General features: G+C 44.2%; 5 protein-coding genes across 5 annotated transcripts; 3 read left to right on the forward strand and 2 right to left on the reverse strand.

Annotated features, from left to right (window-relative positions):
- Window positions 1-5: 5 nt before the first annotated feature.
- nedd8l (NEDD8 ubiquitin like modifier, like) lies at window positions 6-3,059 on the reverse strand. Its single transcript, XM_069711427.1, has 4 exons — window positions 2,938-3,059; window positions 2,118-2,165; window positions 1,938-2,020; window positions 6-454 (listed from the first exon to the last, which is right to left on the reverse strand). The coding sequence occupies exons 1-4, from the start codon at window positions 2,953-2,955 to the stop codon at window positions 313-315; spliced, it is 291 nt and encodes a 96-aa protein (XP_069567528.1). The 5' UTR covers window positions 2,956-3,059; the 3' UTR covers window positions 6-312.
- A 1,701-nt stretch (window positions 3,060-4,760) lies between these two features.
- On the forward strand, window positions 4,761-6,748 carry zp3f.2 (zona pellucida glycoprotein 3f, tandem duplicate 2). Its single transcript, XM_069711428.1, has 10 exons — window positions 4,761-4,827; window positions 4,926-5,110; window positions 5,202-5,305; window positions 5,376-5,467; window positions 5,548-5,728; window positions 5,805-5,910; window positions 5,987-6,075; window positions 6,150-6,241; window positions 6,353-6,465; window positions 6,561-6,748. The coding sequence occupies exons 1-10, from the start codon at window positions 4,761-4,763 to the stop codon at window positions 6,579-6,581; spliced, it is 1,050 nt and encodes a 349-aa protein (XP_069567529.1). The 3' UTR covers window positions 6,582-6,748.
- A 1,239-nt stretch (window positions 6,749-7,987) lies between these two features.
- On the forward strand, window positions 7,988-9,710 carry LOC138628370 (zona pellucida sperm-binding protein 3-like). The gene is made up of 9 exons (XM_069711378.1): window positions 7,988-8,051; window positions 8,135-8,301; window positions 8,379-8,482; window positions 8,589-8,677; window positions 8,769-8,949; window positions 9,064-9,169; window positions 9,260-9,345; window positions 9,481-9,569; window positions 9,646-9,710. Exons 1-9 carry the CDS (start codon window positions 7,988-7,990, stop codon window positions 9,708-9,710), a joined length of 951 nt encoding a protein of 316 aa, XP_069567479.1.
- A 2,025-nt stretch (window positions 9,711-11,735) lies between these two features.
- On the forward strand, window positions 11,736-14,122 carry LOC138628380 (E3 ubiquitin-protein ligase RNF212B-like). Its single transcript, XM_069711391.1, has 12 exons — window positions 11,736-11,835; window positions 11,923-11,975; window positions 12,077-12,151; window positions 12,359-12,465; window positions 12,565-12,667; window positions 12,758-12,786; window positions 12,874-12,914; window positions 13,003-13,027; window positions 13,103-13,166; window positions 13,655-13,706; window positions 13,830-13,860; window positions 13,965-14,122. The coding sequence occupies exons 1-12, from the start codon at window positions 11,736-11,738 to the stop codon at window positions 14,032-14,034; spliced, it is 750 nt and encodes a 249-aa protein (XP_069567492.1). The 3' UTR covers window positions 14,035-14,122.
- Window positions 14,123-14,393: 271 nt separating this feature from the next.
- homeza (homeobox and leucine zipper encoding a) lies at window positions 14,394-19,386 on the reverse strand. Its single transcript, XM_069711330.1, has 3 exons — window positions 19,296-19,386; window positions 18,388-18,479; window positions 14,394-17,894 (listed from the first exon to the last, which is right to left on the reverse strand). The coding sequence occupies exon 3, from the start codon at window positions 17,865-17,867 to the stop codon at window positions 15,855-15,857; it is 2,013 nt and encodes a 670-aa protein (XP_069567431.1). The 5' UTR covers window positions 17,868-17,894; window positions 18,388-18,479; window positions 19,296-19,386; the 3' UTR covers window positions 14,394-15,854.
- Between the last annotated feature and the right edge of the window lie 716 nt (window positions 19,387-20,102).

The following is a 20,102-nucleotide window of genomic DNA, read 5'->3' on the forward strand; positions in this document are numbered from 1 at the left end:
TTCAATCAACTTCAGCATTTATTCACAAGCAAAAAGACCACAGTGTTGTCAGACTGTCTCTAGTTCTGGGTGCCTGCAATCAACTCAAACTCAGAAAGCCAATGTGCGTTTTACAAAAAAACATCTACAAAGGAATCAGAACGTCCTTTTTTTTTTCTTCTTCTTCTTCTTCTTCTTTTCGTTTGATTTTATTTTTGTTGGTTGGTTTTGCGTCGGGAGCGTGGGTTTTTCAGATTTCCATGCTGTGACATGGTTAGACGGTGACACCTAAAAAGCGTTGGCACTCATGCTGACCCCCGTGACAACAGTGACTCATGATGACGAAGAGGAGGAAGAGGAGGAGGGGGGGGCTGTGCAGCCGCTGTGGGGTGTCGATCCGCCTCTTAGCGCCAACACGAGGTGGAGCACGGAGCCTCCCTGGATCTTGTAGTCTGCTGCCGTCTTCTCATCGTTCCTGAGAGGACACAGAGGGAGAGGACAGGAAGGGTTGGAGCGGCCATTTCTTTCTTAATTGTTACGACCCAAATTAATTAGAATGTTTTGGTTCTTTCAAATTTATTTCACGCGCCAGTTTCTGGAGGTTTGTTTTTCGAAGCGGAGTGACTTCAAATGGTGTTAAAATCTTTGGCGTCACACAAGACGTGGCAGCATTTTGCTGCACCAACCGTATCGTGTATGAAAGTGGACTGAGAGAAATGCCCGATGTGGAAGTGTCATAAAGTGTAAAAGCATCGAGGGTTGTCGGGGCTCGGCTCAAGAAAGGGTCCATAGAGTCCCATTCAACTCCACTTATAAAATAAAAGTCAGGTCAGAATAGTGTCGCTCCTTCTTATCAGTTTTCCGGCGGTCCGTCTAGAAATAATTCCTACATTATTAAACATCGGGCAGTAAAAAGCTGTGTGTTTGGGGGCGTGTCTGTTTGATTGACAGGCCCGTGGTGCAGTCAGGTTTCCGCTGCAGGTGGGCGGGGTGCAGCGTCCTCGGGTTTCCAATCGGTCAGATCCACCGCTCCTCGTCGGCTCGCGCAAATATGCTCACTTCTGGCTTTAAATGAGCAAAATGGCGACGGCCAAAAACAAACGTTAAAGTGGAGGTTTCATAACGGCAGTTTACAAACCAGTGACGTCACCGTGAGCTGCCGCGACACACTGACACACTGACTTTGGTTCCTCTCCTTTGTCCTCAGTGGAACAAAACAGATTTAAGCTGCAATCCAAATCACGTAACTTCTGTTTACTTTCGGTACGCATTGCAGCTACTTTTATAAAAGTACTTTTATAAAGCATGTATACAACTGGGACATGCAACCCTCATAAAAATGTGCCTTGAACTTTGACCCTCTTGGTCGTATCACATTTAAAGTAGAAGGAAAAAGAAAGCGATTTGGAGCTACACTTAAAGTTATTTTTAATCCCTCTTCTTCTTCTTCTTCTTCTTATTCTTTTTTGCAAATTGCAACCAGGCAGAGAATCGGTGCCACCGACTCTCTCGGCTGCTCAAGTCAATGTGACGCATCTTCCAACACACAAGAGGATCGTGGGTCCGAACCGCCAGAGAAGCACGCCGGCCTGCATACCGCAAAAAGCGACCTGATGTTGGAGGACATCCTGGTATCTCTTAAATGTGGTTACCGTCGGATTTGTGTTCTGTCGTGTTTAACGTACGTGACGATGCAAAGCTCTTGATGGTGACCGCAGGCACACCGTGTCACGGGAAATGTATGTCCTTCAAAATAAAAGCGCAGCATCAGAAAGTTTGTAGTCCTCAAAATAAATACGACTTTTGTCGTCCCCCTCCTCCCCTCCCCGCGCGCGCGCAGGTCTGCGACCCACTCGAAATGACCCCGTGACCCACTTTTGGGCCGCCACCCACCAGTTGGGAGGAGGACTATCTTCTCGCTCCTTCAGAGTGAGGTCGATCCCAGCAGAGCAACTTACATCTGTTTTCCACTGTAGATGAGTCTCTGTTGCTGCGGGGGGATCCCCTCCTTCTCCTCCACCCTTTCTTTAATTCGCTCCACCTACATTCACGTAAAACAAGACATTTTTAACGTGCCCGCTGAGTCAGCGAAACGTGGGTTTGCATCTTTCGAGGGATCGAGTGTTTCAAGCCGTCACCTTGTCTGTGGGCTCGATGTCGATCTCTATTTCTTTTCCGGTGAGAGTCTGAAACACAACAAGAAGACGATTACATCATCACCATTGTTTGAAAATGTCCCCGTCAGTGTGGACGGGTGCTCGTACCTGTGAAACCTTCAGCTACACAGAAGAACCTGGTTTAAAGAATCTTTGTGGAATAATCCAGTGCAACCTGGACCAGGTCTAAAAACAAAACGGTGAAATCTCCCTTTAACAGTTTCACTCTTAAAATAAAGGTTTGATCGAATCTTTTAACCTTTCTATCATAATCTAGAAAAAAAAAAAAAAAGTGACGAATCGGCTTTTAACTTCAGTCGTTAGTTATTTCCATCATCTATAAACCAGCTTTTATTTATTTATTTATTTTTTGTGCCATTTAAAGATCTTTTTTTTTTTTTTTTTTAATCTGTGAAACGTCAAACAACAACAACAACAACAACAACAAGGCGTGCCTCAATTAGCCAGATCTTAAAGTGACGTCATCCTCGTGACGTCCAGCGACACGGAAAACACTCAACTCAGCGTTTCCTTCGTTAGCATGAACCCAAACAGCAGCTGCTGAACTGCGGCGGTAAGTACCAACCAAAGCCTCGTAAACAGCAGCTCGGGAGAGAACCGGCGTCTTCCCCCCCGAGTCAGGAGCTCCTCACAGCGTTTTAACATCCAGGAGGAAACGTGGAAGTCGGTTTTCTTCTGCATCGGGCCCCGAGATAAATTAGCGGACCGGTCAGTCCCGTCGGCGGGCTGCCGGGGACCTGCGGCGGACTTTAGGCTGACAAAAACCAAATCATTTCCTTACCTTAACTTTGATCAACATGCTGAATAGAGAATATACTGCCAATAGAAACTGGAGGAACCGCTTGGAGACCAAAACACTCGCGCAAAATTGGCGAATAACAACCTGCTCGTCTCGCTCCCTTCACTGTGCTTCCTGTGCAGACGTCTAAAAGTCCCGGACGGGGCGGAGTCACGCGACACCAGCAGAATGGTTCCGCTTTGAGGAATAACAAATCACCCACTTTAAGCTCAAGGTAGATAATGGCAGTCGTTATCCTTTCAGTTGCACTGCCGCCTCCCACTGGATCTCCTCGTCTAATGCTGTTTGTCTCTGTTCACAGTCTAATAAGTAGTCGAGTCACCTTCCAAAACCTAAATAATCTTCTTTCCCCCGCCGCATCCCAAGTAACCCTTCAGCGTTGGCCTCCACACATCCTCATCTTCTGTAACCCTGATGCCCTCCTCTCCATCATATGTCCTGCATGACATCAGGCCATGCTCCACTGTCTTTCACCTGGGATTGATCACAATATGTTTCCCTACAATATAAAGTACACTATTCAATTTATTTTGACCAATTCTTAATTTCCTTACACTGAACTGCCGCCTCTTGCTGGTTTCACTATTTCTTACTGTTTCTACTTTATTTCATGAAAGTGTCTTCCCTTTGTTCCGCTACTCATGGCAGATTTATTGTGGACAGAAATAAATATTTGTATCTTTATTGCACTAAAAGTTGCAATGTCAGGTTGTAAGAAATAATCCCTTACAAATAAAAGTTTACTAAAAACCAATTGTGTTTAAGTAAAATGATTTAAGTATAAGCAAACTAAAAGTACATTTACAGAGTGTCACATTATTATACAAGGGTACAATTGGGCAGCACAAACACGGTACATAAATGAATGGGAGAATTCAGGCGCTACTAAAACATGGATTAAAAAGGAGTAAAAAAGACTGTGGTTTATTCACATTCATACATTTTTTTTTTAAAAGGCAAAAATGTCAAACTTAATGATCCCTTCTCACTTTTGGTTCCCATGTAGAGAAGCCCAGATCCCGCACACCTCCTCCATTCATGCCGAGATGCTGTGTTTACACTCTGGCAGGAAAAGGGTCCGGACCAGCTCGTCAAACTGTCTGAAGGAAGAACAATGGAATCATTCGAGGGCCTGAAAAATAAATATTCTTTACAACGGTCCCATTTTTTCGGCTAATTGTTAATAAGACGATATACACTAAAATACACACATGCCCCACATGTCTTTCTTGGAAGAAATCCCCCCCCAGAACAAAAAAAGATATATTTCATATATTAATGAAACCTTTTGGTTTAAATCTTAAGGAAACTCACCACATCAGAAAACAGGGGCAACTTGATATAGGATGACAGAGAGGTGAAAATGTTTGGGCATCAATTATAACAAATATATTTACTATTTTGAGCTATAATACAGATACAAAAAGAGAATTTATTGTAATGCTATGGATATGATGTGTAAATAACGACACAGATATACTGCATACACACAAATACTCTTAGATTCAGCGAGAAAGACTGGATTTCTAAGAGAACACCAGGATCTAAAACTAGTCCCTCTGTAAAAAATCAGCCTTTCATGACCATGTCGAGGGATTTATTAAGATATGGGAGCCGGTGTTGGACACGGAGGACCTCTCTTAATGCTAGAATATGAAAGCATGGCAGCCCAGAAGCTCTCTGACATGAGTCGTAACTCTTGACACCAAATGTTCCCGGCTTTCACACACATGCTGATCATTGAGCTAACGAGGCAGGAAGTCTTTAAAATGCATCAGCTCCGGTGTGTTGCTCATCATTCAGTCATGGTGACTCATCTCTACCTAGGTGTGATACTCCTGGCTGGTTTCACTACAACTGTTGCTAATGCAGGTATCCTTCACGCGCACACACGCACATGCACACGCATCAACCTTGTGTGTGTGTGTTATTTAAAGTGTTTCAGCTGTTCATGAGTATTTTGTCTGCAGATATCGAGGTCGTCTGTGCTGAAGACTCAGTCAGAGTCACGTGGAGGATCAATCAGGAGTTGGTGCCGCACGCGTCTCGTCTCTTCCTTGGAAGCTGCGTGGTGTCTCAGCTGAAAGTTCTTCCCAATGGAGAAGGAGAAGCGCAGTTCAACTACCAGTTTTCCGATTGCAAGTTTAAAAAACTGGTAAAGTACCTTCAGTATTTAACTACTACCACTTTCAAACACTTCTTTTTTTTTTAAACTTCTAATTGCCCGTTTTTTTTCTTCTCTGCAGATGAAAGGAAAGAACTTAATCTATCAAAATGAGCTGAGCTACAGGCCGCAGCCGAAGTCCAAACCTGCAGCGTTTGTGCATCCCATCGAATGCGTTTCTAAAAGGTAGAATACTGTCTGGGATCAAACTCTGTTTAAATGAACAGAGATGACGAATTACCTTTTAATGTTTCAGACCTGATGGGTGGGTGCCTCCGTTCCTGAACCCTGGATCGGGTATGTCTGAAGGGTACAGCGGGCTCGTCTTCCACATGGCCCTCCTCAATGGTAAGTTCTCGACTCTGCAACATCAAACATTAACGTATCTAAAGGCCAATTTCTGAACCTTTTTTTGCTTTTCCTCACAGAGCAGCTAACGGGCGTCGCAGAGTCAAACATCATCCCGCTGGGCTCATTCATGCCAATCTGGGCAGCAGTGGAGCAGAAGTCCCATCAGCCATTGCTGCTGCTAATGGAGGAATGTGTTGCAGCCACCACAGCTGAGCTACAGCCCGGCAGCCACGTTTACCCCATCATTAGCAACAAGGGGTACGAGCCAGATAAAGGTTCATCTTCACCGTCATCACATCGGTTTAATACTAATCTGAGGTTTACGTTTCCTCAGGTGTCTGCTGGAGAGCAGGAGAGGAAACTCCATGTTCCTCCGTCGGTACCACTCGTCCGCCATCATCCTCTACCTCCAGTCCTTTAAGTTTGGTCTTGGAGAGGAGGCGAGGAAACGGCAGCAGCTTACAGGAATGTTTTAGTTTGAAATTGAATTAAGCTCAAGTTTTGCGTGTTCCTCAGGTGCACATCCACTGTCGACTGGTGGCGTGGGATCCTGAGGTTCTTGATGAAGACAAGAAAGCTTGTCATTATGTGAAGGAGAATGAGAGGTAATTATGAGTTATGAGAGTTGGATGAAAATCAACTGTGCTGATGTAATTCCTCTGACTGCTTCTTTTCTCAGCTGGGAACTTCTGGACGACCCGTTTCAGAGCTCCCTGTGCGGGTGCTGCGAGTCCACCTGCAAGTCTCGGTCCAAAAGAGGAGTTGGATGGGGTACCGTCTCTCTGCCGACTTAAGGATTTTTGAAGATTGTGCTTTTTTGATTTTGATTTTTTTTTGTGATTTTTTTTTCTCTGTGTACAAATTCACGTTCCCTCTTTTCAGAACCCTACGGCCTGAGCCACACTTTTGTGTTGGGGCCCCTCATCATGGTGGACTGGTCCGACTGGAAGGCTGCCAACAGGCCAGGGGGGTCCGTCACTGCAGCCGACTCTCGGGTGAAATAAGACATCAGTGAAAGTTCTGTCTACAAATTGGAAGTTTCTGTTGCACAGGACGCAGGCGACAACGTTTCAACATTTTATCTTTACAGGAACCGCTCGTTCTAAACTGATGGAGACTCCAGTAGCAGATGACCGTGAGCCGCTGATTTACACGTTTTTGGGACATCCCCCTGTACATGATCTTGATTTTTGTTTGCTAATCCAGAAGAACCTGCAGCAGAAACGGTCAAACTTTATACATCCATCTCCTGATTTAAATAAACCAGGTGTAAACCCCCTCTTTGTGTGATGCTCTTCATTCTGTCCTTTGCTTGTGGCAAAACAATAATAACTCTCTTTGAGGATGTGTACTGTTGTTTGGTTGCATAAAGTCACCACACAACTCCTGGCCAAAAGTCCAAGTAATTATTACTGGTAGTTAGAATTTGATTCTTTAAAGCCTGATTTGCAATAAAGACTTCAAATTTTTGGGCTTTACATTCAAAGTACCTGCTGATTTATGTATGAATGGTTTCATAAATTTAGATAGTGTTGCCTTCAGGTGCTTGTCTTTTTGGATGTGATTTAGAAGATTCAGGTCCCACATTTAGACAGTCATCTAATATTTCAATGGATTCTTCAAGCTGTCTTGGCTTTCTTTTTGTCCAGCATCAGTTTGGAGTTGTGTCAAAGCGGAGTCCTTGATATCTAATACGACTTGAGTGCACAGACTTTATACTGCCACAGATATCAGACTTTAGTGGTTGCAGATCATAGAGGAGTGGCCTCTGGGTGCCCATCTAGTTTAAAAAAAAAACAACTAATTTTGGTAAAGGATAACACTTGGGCAGTTTTCTAAGATTAATGAAGCCTGGAGTTTTCTCACTGTCTTGCCATAAGTAAGAAATTAATGATGATGGACCTGATTACAACTACAAGAATGTGTTCACACCGTTAAGATGCCTGTCTAATTTGAAATGTAACAACTACCATAACTGTTTGTGGGAAGTCTTAGTTTTCTAAATACTTTATTTTTCCATGATGATACCGTGAACACAGAAATAAATGCAACTCTTTGCATGTTTCTCACACTACCTACAACTGAACCTGTATATAGACCCTTTTAACAGCAGAAATTTGAACATGTAATTGGATGAATGGCTTACTGGGACACACCTGTGCTTTCCCTATAATACCAAGACAAAATGTCTGAAGTGAAAAAGGTTGAAACTGCCTGCAGAGTGTTTGCAGGAATATACTTCTCGTACATTATTATAATCTGCAACTCTATTTATATACTTTTCTTTTCACTTCAAATGTCTTTTCATGAGCAGTAAACTGTTAATAATCTGCAGATCTATTCCTACAACACACCACACCATGTCCGAATGAACCAGACTCTTCTTGTCATCCCACAGTTGATTGCTGCACCTGTAACTGCTGACACCCAGCAGGTGAAAGAGGTTTCCCTGATTGACAGGTGTCAGTCAGAGAGAATAAAACCGCCTGCAGAGTCAGCAGTGACAGTTCAGTCGTGATGGCTTTCTTTTGGCTTTGTGTGGTGCTGGTCAGCCTGGTAGCGTCTGTTGCAGTAAATGCAGGTACTCTTCAAATCTTGTTCTGATGTGGTCTTTAAAATAATCTGTGCAGAGACTTTAGGTCTTTGATGTTTTATCCCTTGCAGATATGAAACTGGACTGCAGGGCTGACTATGTGACGGTGGTGTGGACGGAGAGCAGATCACAGGCCAACACCTCGCTGTTCCGTCTGGGAAGCTGCTTCCCCACCAGCTCCACCGCAAAGGAGGCTGTTTTCAGTGTATACTTCAATGACTGCAACTTCAGGAGCCTGGTGAGTAGCTTCAAACTCCTCACATGCTTAAACTTTATTCTTACAGGTTTAGTGACACTTGTCTCGCTCTCTCTCAGGTTACTGGGGATCACATGATTTACACCAATGATTTGACCTTCATTTCCTCACCTGGTTCTCTCATACTTCCCTTCAGTCATCCAGTGGTCTGTGCATACGAGAGGTCAGTGTTCAAGATCGCTTTATCAGAGTGTTATGCAAATGTGAGCAAACAGAATCAGTGTTTGAGTATTGCAACACAAGAGTTTTCATCTTTATTTTTTCTGCAGGTCTAAAGATTGGTACCCCATGATTTATAAACCCGTGTTTGACACGTATGGTGTAGAAGATCTGGTGTTCCATATTGGACTTATGAATGGTGCGTGTTGAAACGTGTCCTCGAAAGGAAATGCTCAGGGTTGCTGCAGGGACTCCTAAAAATGAATCCCTTCTCTATCTGTGGTTCATAGCGGATTTCTCCGGCCCCGCTGAATTCACCACTTTTCCTCTGGGCTCCGTGATCCCCATCATGGCCAGCGTGGAGCAGCATTCCCATCAGCCCTTGCTGCTGTTTCTTGAGGAATGTGTAGCTGCCACCACACCAGCGCTGGAGCCTGAAAGCCATTTATACCCACTAATCACCAATAAGGGGTAATTTGTTACACTAACTAGACATTCAATTTTGTTTTCTTTTAACCTTTTTTTTTTTTTTTTTTTTTTTTTTGGTTCGACATGGAAGTCACCAAATGTTCTCCAACCTTTCAGATGTCTTGTGGACAGTAAAGTGTCTCGTTCAAAGTTTGAACAAAGGGAAAAATCCTCAGAGCTCCGCCTGTCCCTTCAAGCCTTTAAGTTTGCTCTGGGAGAGGAGGTAAACCTTTTCTTCTTTTTTTTTCCTCCTCATTCTATAACAATGGGTGGAAACTAAATAAAATATCACTTGTAAACTGTTCATCAACAGCTATTTATCCACTGCACCCTTGTGGCTTGGGAACCCAATAGTTTTGACCACACCAAGAAGGCCTGCCATTATGGAAAAGATCATGGGTAAAAGAAAGGGATGAAACTGTTTTTAGAAATGTAATGGTTCAATACATTTCTGTAAAGAGGGTCAAGTGTTTGAGATACTGTGGACATCTTAAATCTCGGCTAATCACTGACTCTTCTCATATCTGAGTGCAGCTGGGAGTTGCTGGACAACCCTGCATATAGCAGTTCATGTGACTGCTGTGAGTCCATCTGCAAGTCCAGGAAGACGAGGAGTCTCTCGGGTATCTGTTTATACAATGTATGCTGTGACATAGTGGCCTCATGGTACAAGACTAAGGGTTGTTGTTGTTTTTGTAGGGATGCACGGAGTTAGACAACAATCAGTTCTTGGACCTCTTACCATCACTGACCAGAATTCCTGAAGTTTCCAAGTAACAACTTTATTTTTTTTTATTTTTTTTACATGTTGGAACAGACAATATCATCTAATTTTTTTTTGTTTTGTTCCCAACAGGAACGGATCCATCAGACGGACTGACCCCTTCAATCTGACTTGAGCTTTTATTCCAGGTTTCACCAGCTCCTAGAAGCTCAGTGCCCATAGCTTTAATGTGCCCATTAAAGTTGTCAAACATTTGCCTTGAACAAGTCGTCATTTTATCTCTGTTCTTTATTGCTTTTTTTTTTCCTGTTTAAGATAAGGAAGATGCCCTCGCAGGGATAATTGTAACCTTAAAAGGCGTGTCAAGCAATGTGTGACTTTTGTTCAATATAGCTCAAATATTTGTGTGGACAATAATATAGACAAATATGGATGGCATATGCTCTGATGTCCACACTCACATCTGTTAGCTCCCTTTGCTGTAGCTTAGAAATACTGCAGTTAGCATTTTTCTACAAATTTGATGAAAGGAGGATTGGCACTATAAGCTTTGCAAACCCACTTTTGATTATGAATTGTAATGACAATGAAACCTGGAAATAGATGGGACCACCTCAATCGTTTATTATTATTATTATTGGCTGCTTTAACCTGAGATGTCTCCCTCTATATACATCTACTCTTTCATGCTCTAGGGAAGCATAAATGTGTTTTATATGGCCAGGATGCATGTGTAAAATGTCAAGTCATCAAAAGGTCGATAAGAACAGCTGTTTTCGGATAAAAAGATAAGATTTAATCTTATTAGTCAATTTAAGTGAATAAATGCTGGATATCGGATTTCTTTGTTCCATCTTTATTTCCAGACACATCGTGAATGAAACATTTTACCAGAACAAAACAAAACAACAAAAACCGAACTTTATCCTCGCGAACATTGTCCATATTGATGACGTCACACTATTTAAATGACCCTCGGCCGTCATCGACCGTCTCTCCGCCAATCAGAGAACAGAACAGGATCCGCGAGGCGTCCCGCCTTAACTGTTCTTCACCGCTGATGTTGGGACGAAACTTGTGCTCCCGCTGACCAGGTAGGTCATCTCCATTGTTCACCAGAGGACACGAGGCGCTGAAATCATCTCGGAGCCGACATGTTCTGAAAGGTCCTCAGTTTCTTCCTGTCCTCGTGTCATTAGTCAGCGTCCACTTTATTGTCTCCAGACAAACGGACCTGTCCTCAAAAACGAGCTAGCTATCACTTTTGTATATGTTCTCTGGTTAGATTTAGTTAAAACTATCTACTAACTAGTCACAGTTAACACTGTTATCTACTAACTAGTCATAGTTAACACTGCTATATACTAACTAGTCACAGTTAACACTGTTATCTGCTAACTAGTCATAATTAACACGGCTATCTACTAACTAGTCATAGTTAACACTACTATCTACTAACTAGTCATATCTAACACTATCTACTAACTAGTCATAGTTAACACTGTTATCTGCTAACTAGTCATAGTTAACACTACTATCTACTAACTAGTCATAATTAACACAGCTATCTACTAACTAGTCATAGTTAACACTTATCTATTAACTAGTCATAGTTAACACTGCTATCTACTAACTAGTCATATCTAACACTATCTACTAACTAGTCATAGTTAACACTAGTATCTGTTAACTAGTCATAGTTAACACTGGTCATTATTATACTGAACATTTTGAATAAGTAACTTGTTTTTCACTCTTGACTGTTAAAACTTACCATTTTGTGTGTGAGCCATGTTTCATCCTTTCATTCAAATAATTCAATCCAAATAAAAGGGAAACGTCTTTTTTTTGTTAAAAAAAAAAGAAAAAAAATACAAATCGTATTCCTGCTCTGTACGGTGATTTTGAAATCGGGAAATGTACTGATAATCAGAGATAAGTCAAGTTCTTCAGTGATCACAGTCAAATGAACCTGGTGTGATCATTCATCGTATAATGATATTTGATATTTAAATCTAACAGTGATATTGTGTTCATTTGCAGAACAGAAAACACAGGATGAGAAATGGACTGGTTCCATTGTAACCAGTGCTTCACGAAGGGAGGGTCGAAGTTTGCCGTGTCCAGCTGTGGCCACATCTGCTGCGAAGCCTGCATTAAATCCAGTCAGACAGATATCGTGCTTCAACGTTGTAACATGTCCGGTTTGAGAGAAGGTTTGAGGGCAGTAACGACGGTCTCTTTCCCCTCAGAGCAGTGCAGCGTGTGCGGGGCCGGCTGCAGCTATCTGGCCATCACTGACGAGGTTGGTGAGTTCGACGTGCTCACGGCGGGTTACCGTCGAACGGAGGAAGAGCTCATTTCCACGCGGCCAACCGTTTATGTCCGGACAAATCTCTATTTCAGATGAAGCCACAGGAAAAAATGTTTTTCAAGGACCCTGTGAAACTCATCCAGTCGCGGCTGGAGCACGTATCAAAGGTCTGACTCGCCTCCCTGTAATTGTTATAGCAGGATGTTAAATGTCAGAGTAGTCTGTCAAATAATGAGTCAGTGTGTCTCATCAGCGAGAGACTGAACGATATAACGCCACATATTAAGCTGTTGTTCACTAGTCGAGGTTGATTTACTGAATGTTTTATTTTCACCGAAATAATATCTTAACAGCGACGTCCTCATGCTCCTCAGATTGCCATTTTTCAGCGGATGCAGATGGAGAGAGCCACAGCTCACTTCAAGCACAAGTCCGCTGAACTGGAAAAGCGTGTGAAGCAAGAGACCGAGCGGGGTTACAGGTAACTTCAGCACTCGTTATCGCTCCTCTTCTGGCCGAGTCAATCAAATCCCCCCCCCCCGACTGCAGCGCCTTTCCTCCAACGTCTTGTCATCACAAGGCAACTGTCCGAGCTGAAGAGAGAGAATGCTGATTTAAAGAAGCAGCTGTCGGAGCTGAGAAGAGAAGTAGCGGAATTAAAAAAGCCGCTTTCTCAGAGGAGGGTAAGTTCCTCAAAAGTCTTAACGCTGCCAGAAATATCCATCTCATGCGGGTTCGCGTCTAATGCAGCCTGCACGCTCTCTGTGCCGCAGGTTTCCCCAGGATACATTCAGACTGATGGGTAAAAGCCAATTTACAAGTTTGATAACACACTCTTAATGTACGCGTTTTAAAACCATTCAATGATATTTTTTTGGGGGGGACTCAGCACTCATAGGATGTCGCTCCCCGTGGCCGTCACCTCTCCAGGTAAACCCAGGGACTTACAATACGTTGTAGTCAATTTATTAAGTGAACAGTTTCATGTGGTTTGATGAGAGCATGTTTTCTTTTCCAGTTACCCCTCGTTCGAGAACTATGAGGTATGAATTATATTGTAACGCTCCAGTGGATTTCATTCTGTACATCACATTAACACTCGAACACGTGTGTCTCAGTCGTATCGGCTCAGCAGAGTCCCAGAGGTGGACCAGAGACCGAGGGCCTGCTCTCTCCTACGCTGTAAGTCTCCTCGCATATATTTGCTTCATTTAGTATTTTATACAGAAATGAATGCTTTAATTTGGGACAAATGTTTTTTTTTTATTGTTTTTTTTTATTATTATTGTTTTCGATAAAGTAAATATTTAAATGTATACTTTGCAACTTTTCGGTCACTTGTTGACAGAATAACTAGTTAAAAAGCTCAAATCTGTAGTTACGCTCGTGTAGGTTTTACTGGAGCTTTCCACTGGGTTCTTCTTCTTCGTCTCACTCTCTTCCTCGGTGGACGGAGTTTACTTTGAGGACCTGAAGACGGTATCTCCATGACAACGGAGCAAACTCCATCCACTGATGAAGACTATGAGATGTGGTTGAAACCTTAAGATGTTCTTTTGTCAAAACTACTAATTTTCAATTGCAAATGTTACGATTTTTGTCTGCCACAGATGGAAATCGACAAAACATTTATCACGGTTTTAACTTTGTAACCGTTTCTGCTTCGTCAGACTCCTGGATCAGCTACGTCTTTCTCCAGCCGCAGTTCTCTTCACGAACACAGTAAGCTTGTCTGCAAACACACTCTTCTCGTCCTGCCGTGTTGGCTGCGATTAAAATGGAAGACTTTGCGTCGCTGAAAGTACCCCGTTCTCAATTGAAATCTCTCTTCTCCGTTTTGAAAAGGAACACCCACGTCCTTCAGCACCCCCACGAGGTGAGAAAATCTCCCTAAATAACTTTGTACTCTGTTGCACTCGTGAACGTTCCCGATGAGGCTTTTCTCGTGTAACCGAGTCGGTTCATTTCTGTCCTCCTCAGAATGCAGACTCCTAATGCTTTCCAGTTCCAGTTCGTGAGCGGGTTATCAATGCAGTCACCCAGGCACTGATTAAATGTCCATTTATACTTGGGAGGACATGTTGGTTAGTTACGGAGTCATTTGGTTAGATGTGTTAATCAGTGTTAGATGTGTTTTTCGCCCAGAAAACAGGAAAAGTGTCTTTGTTGAAGACCACGTTGTTCTTCTGTTCAGGAATTAAACTGCCTTCAGATCTCAGTTGGATTTCTGGTGATTTGTTCCTTCTGAAAATACATTTAGGCAACAACTTGACTTTCTACCGAGACATTTCACAGTTACTTCCTTTCTGCTAACAAGTCAGAATTTACACAAGTTAAAAATAACTATGTTCAATCATAACAAGCAAAGTTCCTTAAATCACAACCCAAAGAAATGGTTTACACACACGGTTATAAAGGCAAATCAAATCTTTTACTGGTTTCCAGTGACACAATTGTGCAAATAAGAATTTTTTTTCAAAGAGGAAAAAAAAACAACATTGAAAAACATCGGCAAAGGAAGACACTACGTGTTATGGGCATTTCCCCACAGCATGACACGCACATTAGCTTCTCATGACTAACAGGATTACAAAACAAAGTGATGCACACTGCTTTGTCAGGTTTTCTCATCATCTAATCTTTGTCCAGACATTTCTAAGTAACTAAACTCTTGACTCCATTTATAATTCACGTCATCCTCTGTAAGTCAACTAAAACACAACTTCAGAGTGTGGAGTTTTTCTTCTTGAAAACACAGCAGTGTAGGAAATAACTAATAAAACACATGAACCTGAAAGTATAAACGTTTGTGCTAGAACTCATAATGCGAGCCGACAGAAACATTGTAATTTCTCTTTGGATTTGAATCCTTTGCTACTTACACAGTATGTGGACCCCCATTGGTTATCTTATCTAGTCTGTCTACCTTATAAACCATGAAGTCACATCCTAGACCTATTAAGACAAAAGAAATAGAAAATTACTGACTGAGTCAATGAGTGACTTGGCAATTCTGACATCATTATGACATTGATGTGGTTTTCTGCTTCTTCGTACTGTTTACCTTTACAAAGGTGCAGTTGTACGCAATCGACGAGCACATTATTCAAACAGTAAGTCAAGTATTACAGCAGAGCGGCTAAAAGGGAATCGAGGGAATGTGTGACAGAAATTCACTGAAGATGTTGGATGTAACCGAGTCTTTACCACACTGCTTTCAAAAAGCACGATTAAAACGTATCAAGAACGGCATTGTATAGTTTGATTTTCATGTTTTGTGAAATAACTGGATTTCTTTGTGAAATTATTGGACTTAAATAACAATGGCAGCAGGCTCTAAAACCAAAGTGCAAGATGTCAATGTAAAGTGTACATGTCCAGTGTGCTTTTCATGACAAGGAATCATCGGCTGTAAAGGAATGATTACACACAGTGATCAGTCAACAAATCCATCAATGTAGACATTTTTCCGGACCGGTCAATTATCTGCTATTGCCAGGTACCAAAAGTAGAACCAGTTTAAATTATACTGCTACGACAGCTTCCTAAAAAAACATCTTTAGTAGTGATATCTAAACAAAAAGAATAAGCTCAAAAAACAAACAAAACAAAAAAAATATAGCAAACCAGTGTACAAGTCACTGTCCTATTTACAGCAACACGGGCAGCACAATTATAATTCAAGTCCAAATATATTAGGATAAGCAGGGAATGCAGCATATAAAAAAACACAAACCTTACTTTGGGCTTGTACTGGGAAGACTGGATGTTACAAACCTGCCTCAATTAAAGCAATATAAACCAAAGTAATAATTATGCTCGTCGGTGCAAAAGAGGTGAGAAGTAACCCACCAACTTGTCTGAATGTTCTCAAGTAACAACGGGTTCTTGGTCGGCCTCCCCAACATCCTGAGCTGCAAACCAATCTCGCACCTGCTGGTAACTCATTCTCGATTTCTTGCATAGAGAGTCGAGGTCTTTTTCGTGTAGCGAGCCCGTCGAAAGGTAATACGCGACCAACGCCTGGGGGTCCGGGGAATCGGCGCTCGTTACGTTCGCTTGAGCTTTTCTTTTGCGGCTGCCCCCGCCCCGGGTAGATGTCCCACCTCCGTTTGTTAAACCGCTGCTACTTTGCTGGAGCGCAAGTTCTGCCAAGAACTGGTCCCGGACCCCCTTCACCCACCGCAGCTGGCCGTTTTTGACGGCGTAGCGCGTGTCCCCAAACCACTGGATCACATCTGCCCGGGGTAAACCCGTGAGCTTCACCAGCTCGGTGTAGTCCTCACTCTTGGGCCACTGGCAGCGCAAGAAGTGCTGCTTCAGCACATCCAACTGCTCCTTGGTTTTTCGTGGTCGGCCGGCCGGAGTGAGGGCGGGGGACGTGGACGTGGACGTGGACGTGGACGTGGATGCGGACGCGCCTGAGAAGGACGCGGCGGCTGTCTGCGAGGGCTTGGCTTTAGCCGACTTCTTCGACGTGCCGACTTTGTTCGAAACTGGCTTGTTCGGCGAGGCGATCGGTGGCGGGCTGCCGGAGGGAGAAGAGCAGGGAGAGGGTTGTAATACACTTGATGGCTCCGGGGGAACGTCTGGCTCATTCTTGTCGGACTTGGTGAGTTGTAAGGGTTGTTCTTCAATTTGTTCCTCGTCTTTAACACTGTCCCCGTCACCGGAAAGCTCCTCCGCCACGTCATACCCTTGCGTATCAAGCACCCGTTCCCCGAATGCTTCCAGGCTGTTTGACAAAAAGGTTTGAAAGAAGTGCGAGTTTCTAATCCCGTTGCTGCGGTCGGCCTCGGGGGTCTTCGCCCCGTTTATCTGACGAGACTTCTGAGTAACGAGTGGAAGAGGTTGAGATTGTTGATCGTGTTTACCTCCACCGGCGCTGTGGTGGGAATAGTTCTGGGCCGCTGCCAGGCTTCCTCGACCGACTCTCAGCTGGTAACGGCTGTCGCTGAACCATTTACGAATGTCGTTGCGACTCAGCCCCGTTTCTTCCTGCAAACGTCTGAGCTCCGCCTCTGCGGGCCAGTTCTCTCTCAGGAAGCTTTTCCGAAGGGCTGCGAGCTGAGCTTTCGACTTTTTGTAGCGTCCGTGGCGGTGCGGCCGTGAAGACGACTCTGAAAGGTCGAGGGTGACATCGGTCGGCGTACTTGCTGGTGTGTCTGCTGGTGGGCGGTAGAAGTACGAGTCCTGAGGGGGGGGGAGGGTGGAGCTGAAACACGGGGCAGTGGTTTTGGCTGGTTTGTACGTATCTGGTGACTCACACTTTGGGTTCTTCTTCTGTGGTATGAAGATGGAGAGAGCACCCTCCTCTTCATCACTATCCTTATCCTCAATGACCAGTTCCTCAAAACTTTTGCTCTTGGTCTTCACTTTTGTTTCCTCATTCTTTTCAATGGATTCCTCACAAAGCTCGGGCACCGCCAGCTTCCGCCGCGTCTCCTCGATCTCCTCCGAGGACCAGCTGATACCGTATTTGATTCTCTGCACCATAAACCACACCTTAACTTTGTCCAGTGGCAAGGCACATACCCGGGCCAGGGTGCTAACCTCCCGGGACGATGGGTACGGAAATAAGTTAAAGGCTTGGACCAGCTCTGGGATTGCGTCGAGTTCGCGGGTCTGATCCGACTGTGTCCACACCAGCTTCAGCCCCTCGGACACCAGAGGCAGACACACCACCGAGTTGGTGTTGGTGGTGAAACTCGCCACGCCGCCCGCGTTGCTTTCGGCCGAGCTGGCCGAGTGGCGCGAATCCTTGGAGGAGCGTTCGGCTTCCGGCTTCCCTTCACATTCTATCTTTGTTAGTTTTCCTTCAAACGCCCCCTTCAGGCCCACAAGTAGTCCGTTTCTGCCGATGTGTTCAGTGTACGTTGCCATCTGGGCTATCAAAGTGGGTTCTTTCACCTAGGCAGGAAACAAAAGCAGTGATTCAGTGGCTGGTTTTTGGTCGTCATAACTACAAAACGGCTTTAATTTTACCGATAAGATCGCCGTGACGAGAAGGACAATTAAATCTGAAGAGTACAGACGGTGATGTTTTAAGAACTTTCTGTTCTCATTCATTCTTAAAGTCAATTATCTGACAGCTGTCTCCCCTCCCCCCCTTACTTTGGCTCTCCTTATTCTGAACTCTCAATGAAACTAGTCGTATACTCCTCGTCGAGACTGGGCCTCCCCTCCCCCAAAGTGTGGTGACTGACTTTTGTTTTGTGTGTGTGTGTGTGTGTGTGTGTGTGTGTGTGTGTGTGTGTGTGTGTGTGTGTGTGTGTGTGTGTGTGTGTGTGTGTGTGTGTGTGAGAGGGGGCGGGGAGCAGGCGGGAGGGTGGGGGGGGATCGGTCGCAAAGGGTGGGAGCACAAGGAACGAGGTTCTATGCAAAATCCATCCCCGTTTCTCACCCTTTCCCAGTCGGGCTTTGTTCCACTTCCAAGTTCTCAGTAGTGAAAGATACGTGAAGCCCCTTCACAAAGGACGATACCACAACGGAAACCTGTAGAAAGAGAAAATGAGATGCATCAGTCACGCTCAAGACTACAAACAAGCAAACTAAGCAGTATTTCACGTCGAATATTTCGTTTGAAAAGTGGCTTATAAATAAACAACATTGATATTGATTGATTTATTCTTAAGCAACAGGTGTTAGACCAGCACTTTAATATATCACGATGGCTCTTAGAAGGCTTAAATCAAGGAATTGTGATTGAGATCAACTGTATTTGGCACATTTGTCTTGACTGTGGTCTTAACCTAATTACACCAGGTGGCTTCTTTCTTTCTTTCTTTCTTCTTCTTCTTTTTTTTTAATTTTTTTTTTTATAACGTGTGCACCGAGCAGTCTTCACAACTACTTCTAATTTTGGAGGAGCTGTTGTTTATTTTCGACAGAGGAAGTGTTGCGCATTTAGTTGAGAGAATACGCCACGACCATGGCCGACGACGTAGGTCATTTGAACCATGAAAGAAATGTTGAAGTGTAACAAAAACACGAGCGAAAAAACCCGATGAAATCACAGTATTAGTCACTGGCGACACACTAAAAACCCGCGGGGATGCGCTCACACGGCGCCTGCTCGGTTTGTTTGGTGTCTTTCTTTGATACACTGCTGCGGTTCAGATGTTGTATCTTTGTTTTCGGGCAACAAAAAGCTTTAAAAGTTGCTCCCTCTGCCAGTAACAATAGCGGTCCAGGGTCCCCCCTCCCTCCCCACCGACCCCCCCTTTATGGCGTACTAACTAAAACGCTTCGCACTGCACAGGCGCACTTCGCCGTCAGACACGCTTCAGTGAAACATAAAAATAAACTTACCGAAAAATCCCAAAACAACCCTTTTATCCCCGAGGTCCGTTTGAGCGAAACGAAACCCGAAGAGAGCCGGAGTTTCGCTTCCGCCACTCCGCTTTTAATGGCCGAAGTTTGGAGGCAGCGCAGGGAAACAATACCGTCCGTCTGTTTGTTTGACCCTTGTCTTATTTATCACGCACCTCGACGGATCGCGGTCGGGATACAAAGATGCGAGGCGACCAAGTTTGTCGCCCGTCGTGGGAGTTGAGTGGTCGGCTGATTCCAACCGAAGAGGGCACAGTTTTCTAATCCGCGGGATTCAGGTCGGAGAGTCGCCGTTAATTCGTCCCCCCTCGGTCCGCCCGTCGCCGCTTTTGTTCTTTAACTGAGAAGTGTTTCCCCTGTCCGGCCAGATCGAGGCGAGGCGGAGCTGAGGACCAGGAAGCCCAGAAGGCCCAACGGACTCTCCCACAGTGACGGCGGGGTAGGTGGGTGTGCCAGTCTGGGCGAGCAGGCCGTGGATTGGAGGGAGAAGGCGCCTGTAAACTAAATCCGTGACAGTAGACTGAAACGTATACCACCCACCAGCACCCCCCCGGTATTTCCGTCAGCTGATATTATTTTAGACCGGAGTCATCAGTTTACTAAATTTGAACATTTCATATCTCACAATCCTGACTCAATCAATGTCATATTTTCTCGGAGGAACTCCTCTTTTAATCTCAGACAAGAAGATCAAATTTAAAGGGCTCCTGATGTTAGGAACCAGAGGAAACTCAAATTGGGCTGGTTAACCTGGAAGAAGGTAAATTATACATGAAAAAAAGTGAT

The sequence above is a fragment of the Brachyistius frenatus genome, unplaced genomic scaffold (assembly GCF_029030835.1).
Source record: "Brachyistius frenatus isolate BFR_SWC_R1_liver_20210118 unplaced genomic scaffold, ASM2903083v1 Contig_99, whole genome shotgun sequence".
Classification (NCBI taxonomy): domain Eukaryota; kingdom Metazoa; phylum Chordata; class Actinopteri; family Embiotocidae; genus Brachyistius; species Brachyistius frenatus.

Coding starts and splice junctions, on each gene's coding strand:
- nedd8l (XM_069711427.1), bottom strand. Junction 2,021..2,117: donor ACATCGAGCCCACAGACAAG/GTGACGGCTTGA, acceptor ACGTGAATGTAG/GTGGAGCGAATTAAAGAAAG. Junction 455..1,937: donor ATCTACAGTGGAAAACAGAT/GTAAGTTGCTCT, acceptor GTGTCCTCTCAG/GAACGATGAGAAGACGGCAG.
- zp3f.2 (XM_069711428.1), top strand. CDS start 4,761: ATGGTGACTCATCTCTACCTAGGTGTGATACTCCTGGCTGGTTTCACT. Junction 5,111..5,201: donor ATTGCAAGTTTAAAAAACTG/GTAAAGTACCTT, acceptor TCTTCTCTGCAG/ATGAAAGGAAAGAACTTAAT. Junction 6,076..6,149: donor TATGTGAAGGAGAATGAGAG/GTAATTATGAGT, acceptor TTCTTTTCTCAG/CTGGGAACTTCTGGACGACC.
- homeza (XM_069711330.1), bottom strand. CDS start 17,867: ATGGCAACGTACACTGAACACATCGGCAGAAACGGACTACTTGTGGGC.
- LOC138628380 (XM_069711391.1), top strand. CDS start 11,736: ATGGACTGGTTCCATTGTAACCAGTGCTTCACGAAGGGAGGGTCGAAG. Junction 12,668..12,757: donor AGCCGCTTTCTCAGAGGAGG/GTAAGTTCCTCA, acceptor TCTGTGCCGCAG/GTTTCCCCAGGATACATTCA. Junction 12,787..12,873: donor GGATACATTCAGACTGATGG/GTAAAAGCCAAT, acceptor GGGGGGACTCAG/CACTCATAGGATGTCGCTCC.
- LOC138628370 (XM_069711378.1), top strand. CDS start 7,988: ATGGCTTTCTTTTGGCTTTGTGTGGTGCTGGTCAGCCTGGTAGCGTCT. Junction 8,678..8,768: donor CCATATTGGACTTATGAATG/GTGCGTGTTGAA, acceptor TGTGGTTCATAG/CGGATTTCTCCGGCCCCGCT. Junction 9,170..9,259: donor AGTTTGCTCTGGGAGAGGAG/GTAAACCTTTTC, acceptor GTTCATCAACAG/CTATTTATCCACTGCACCCT.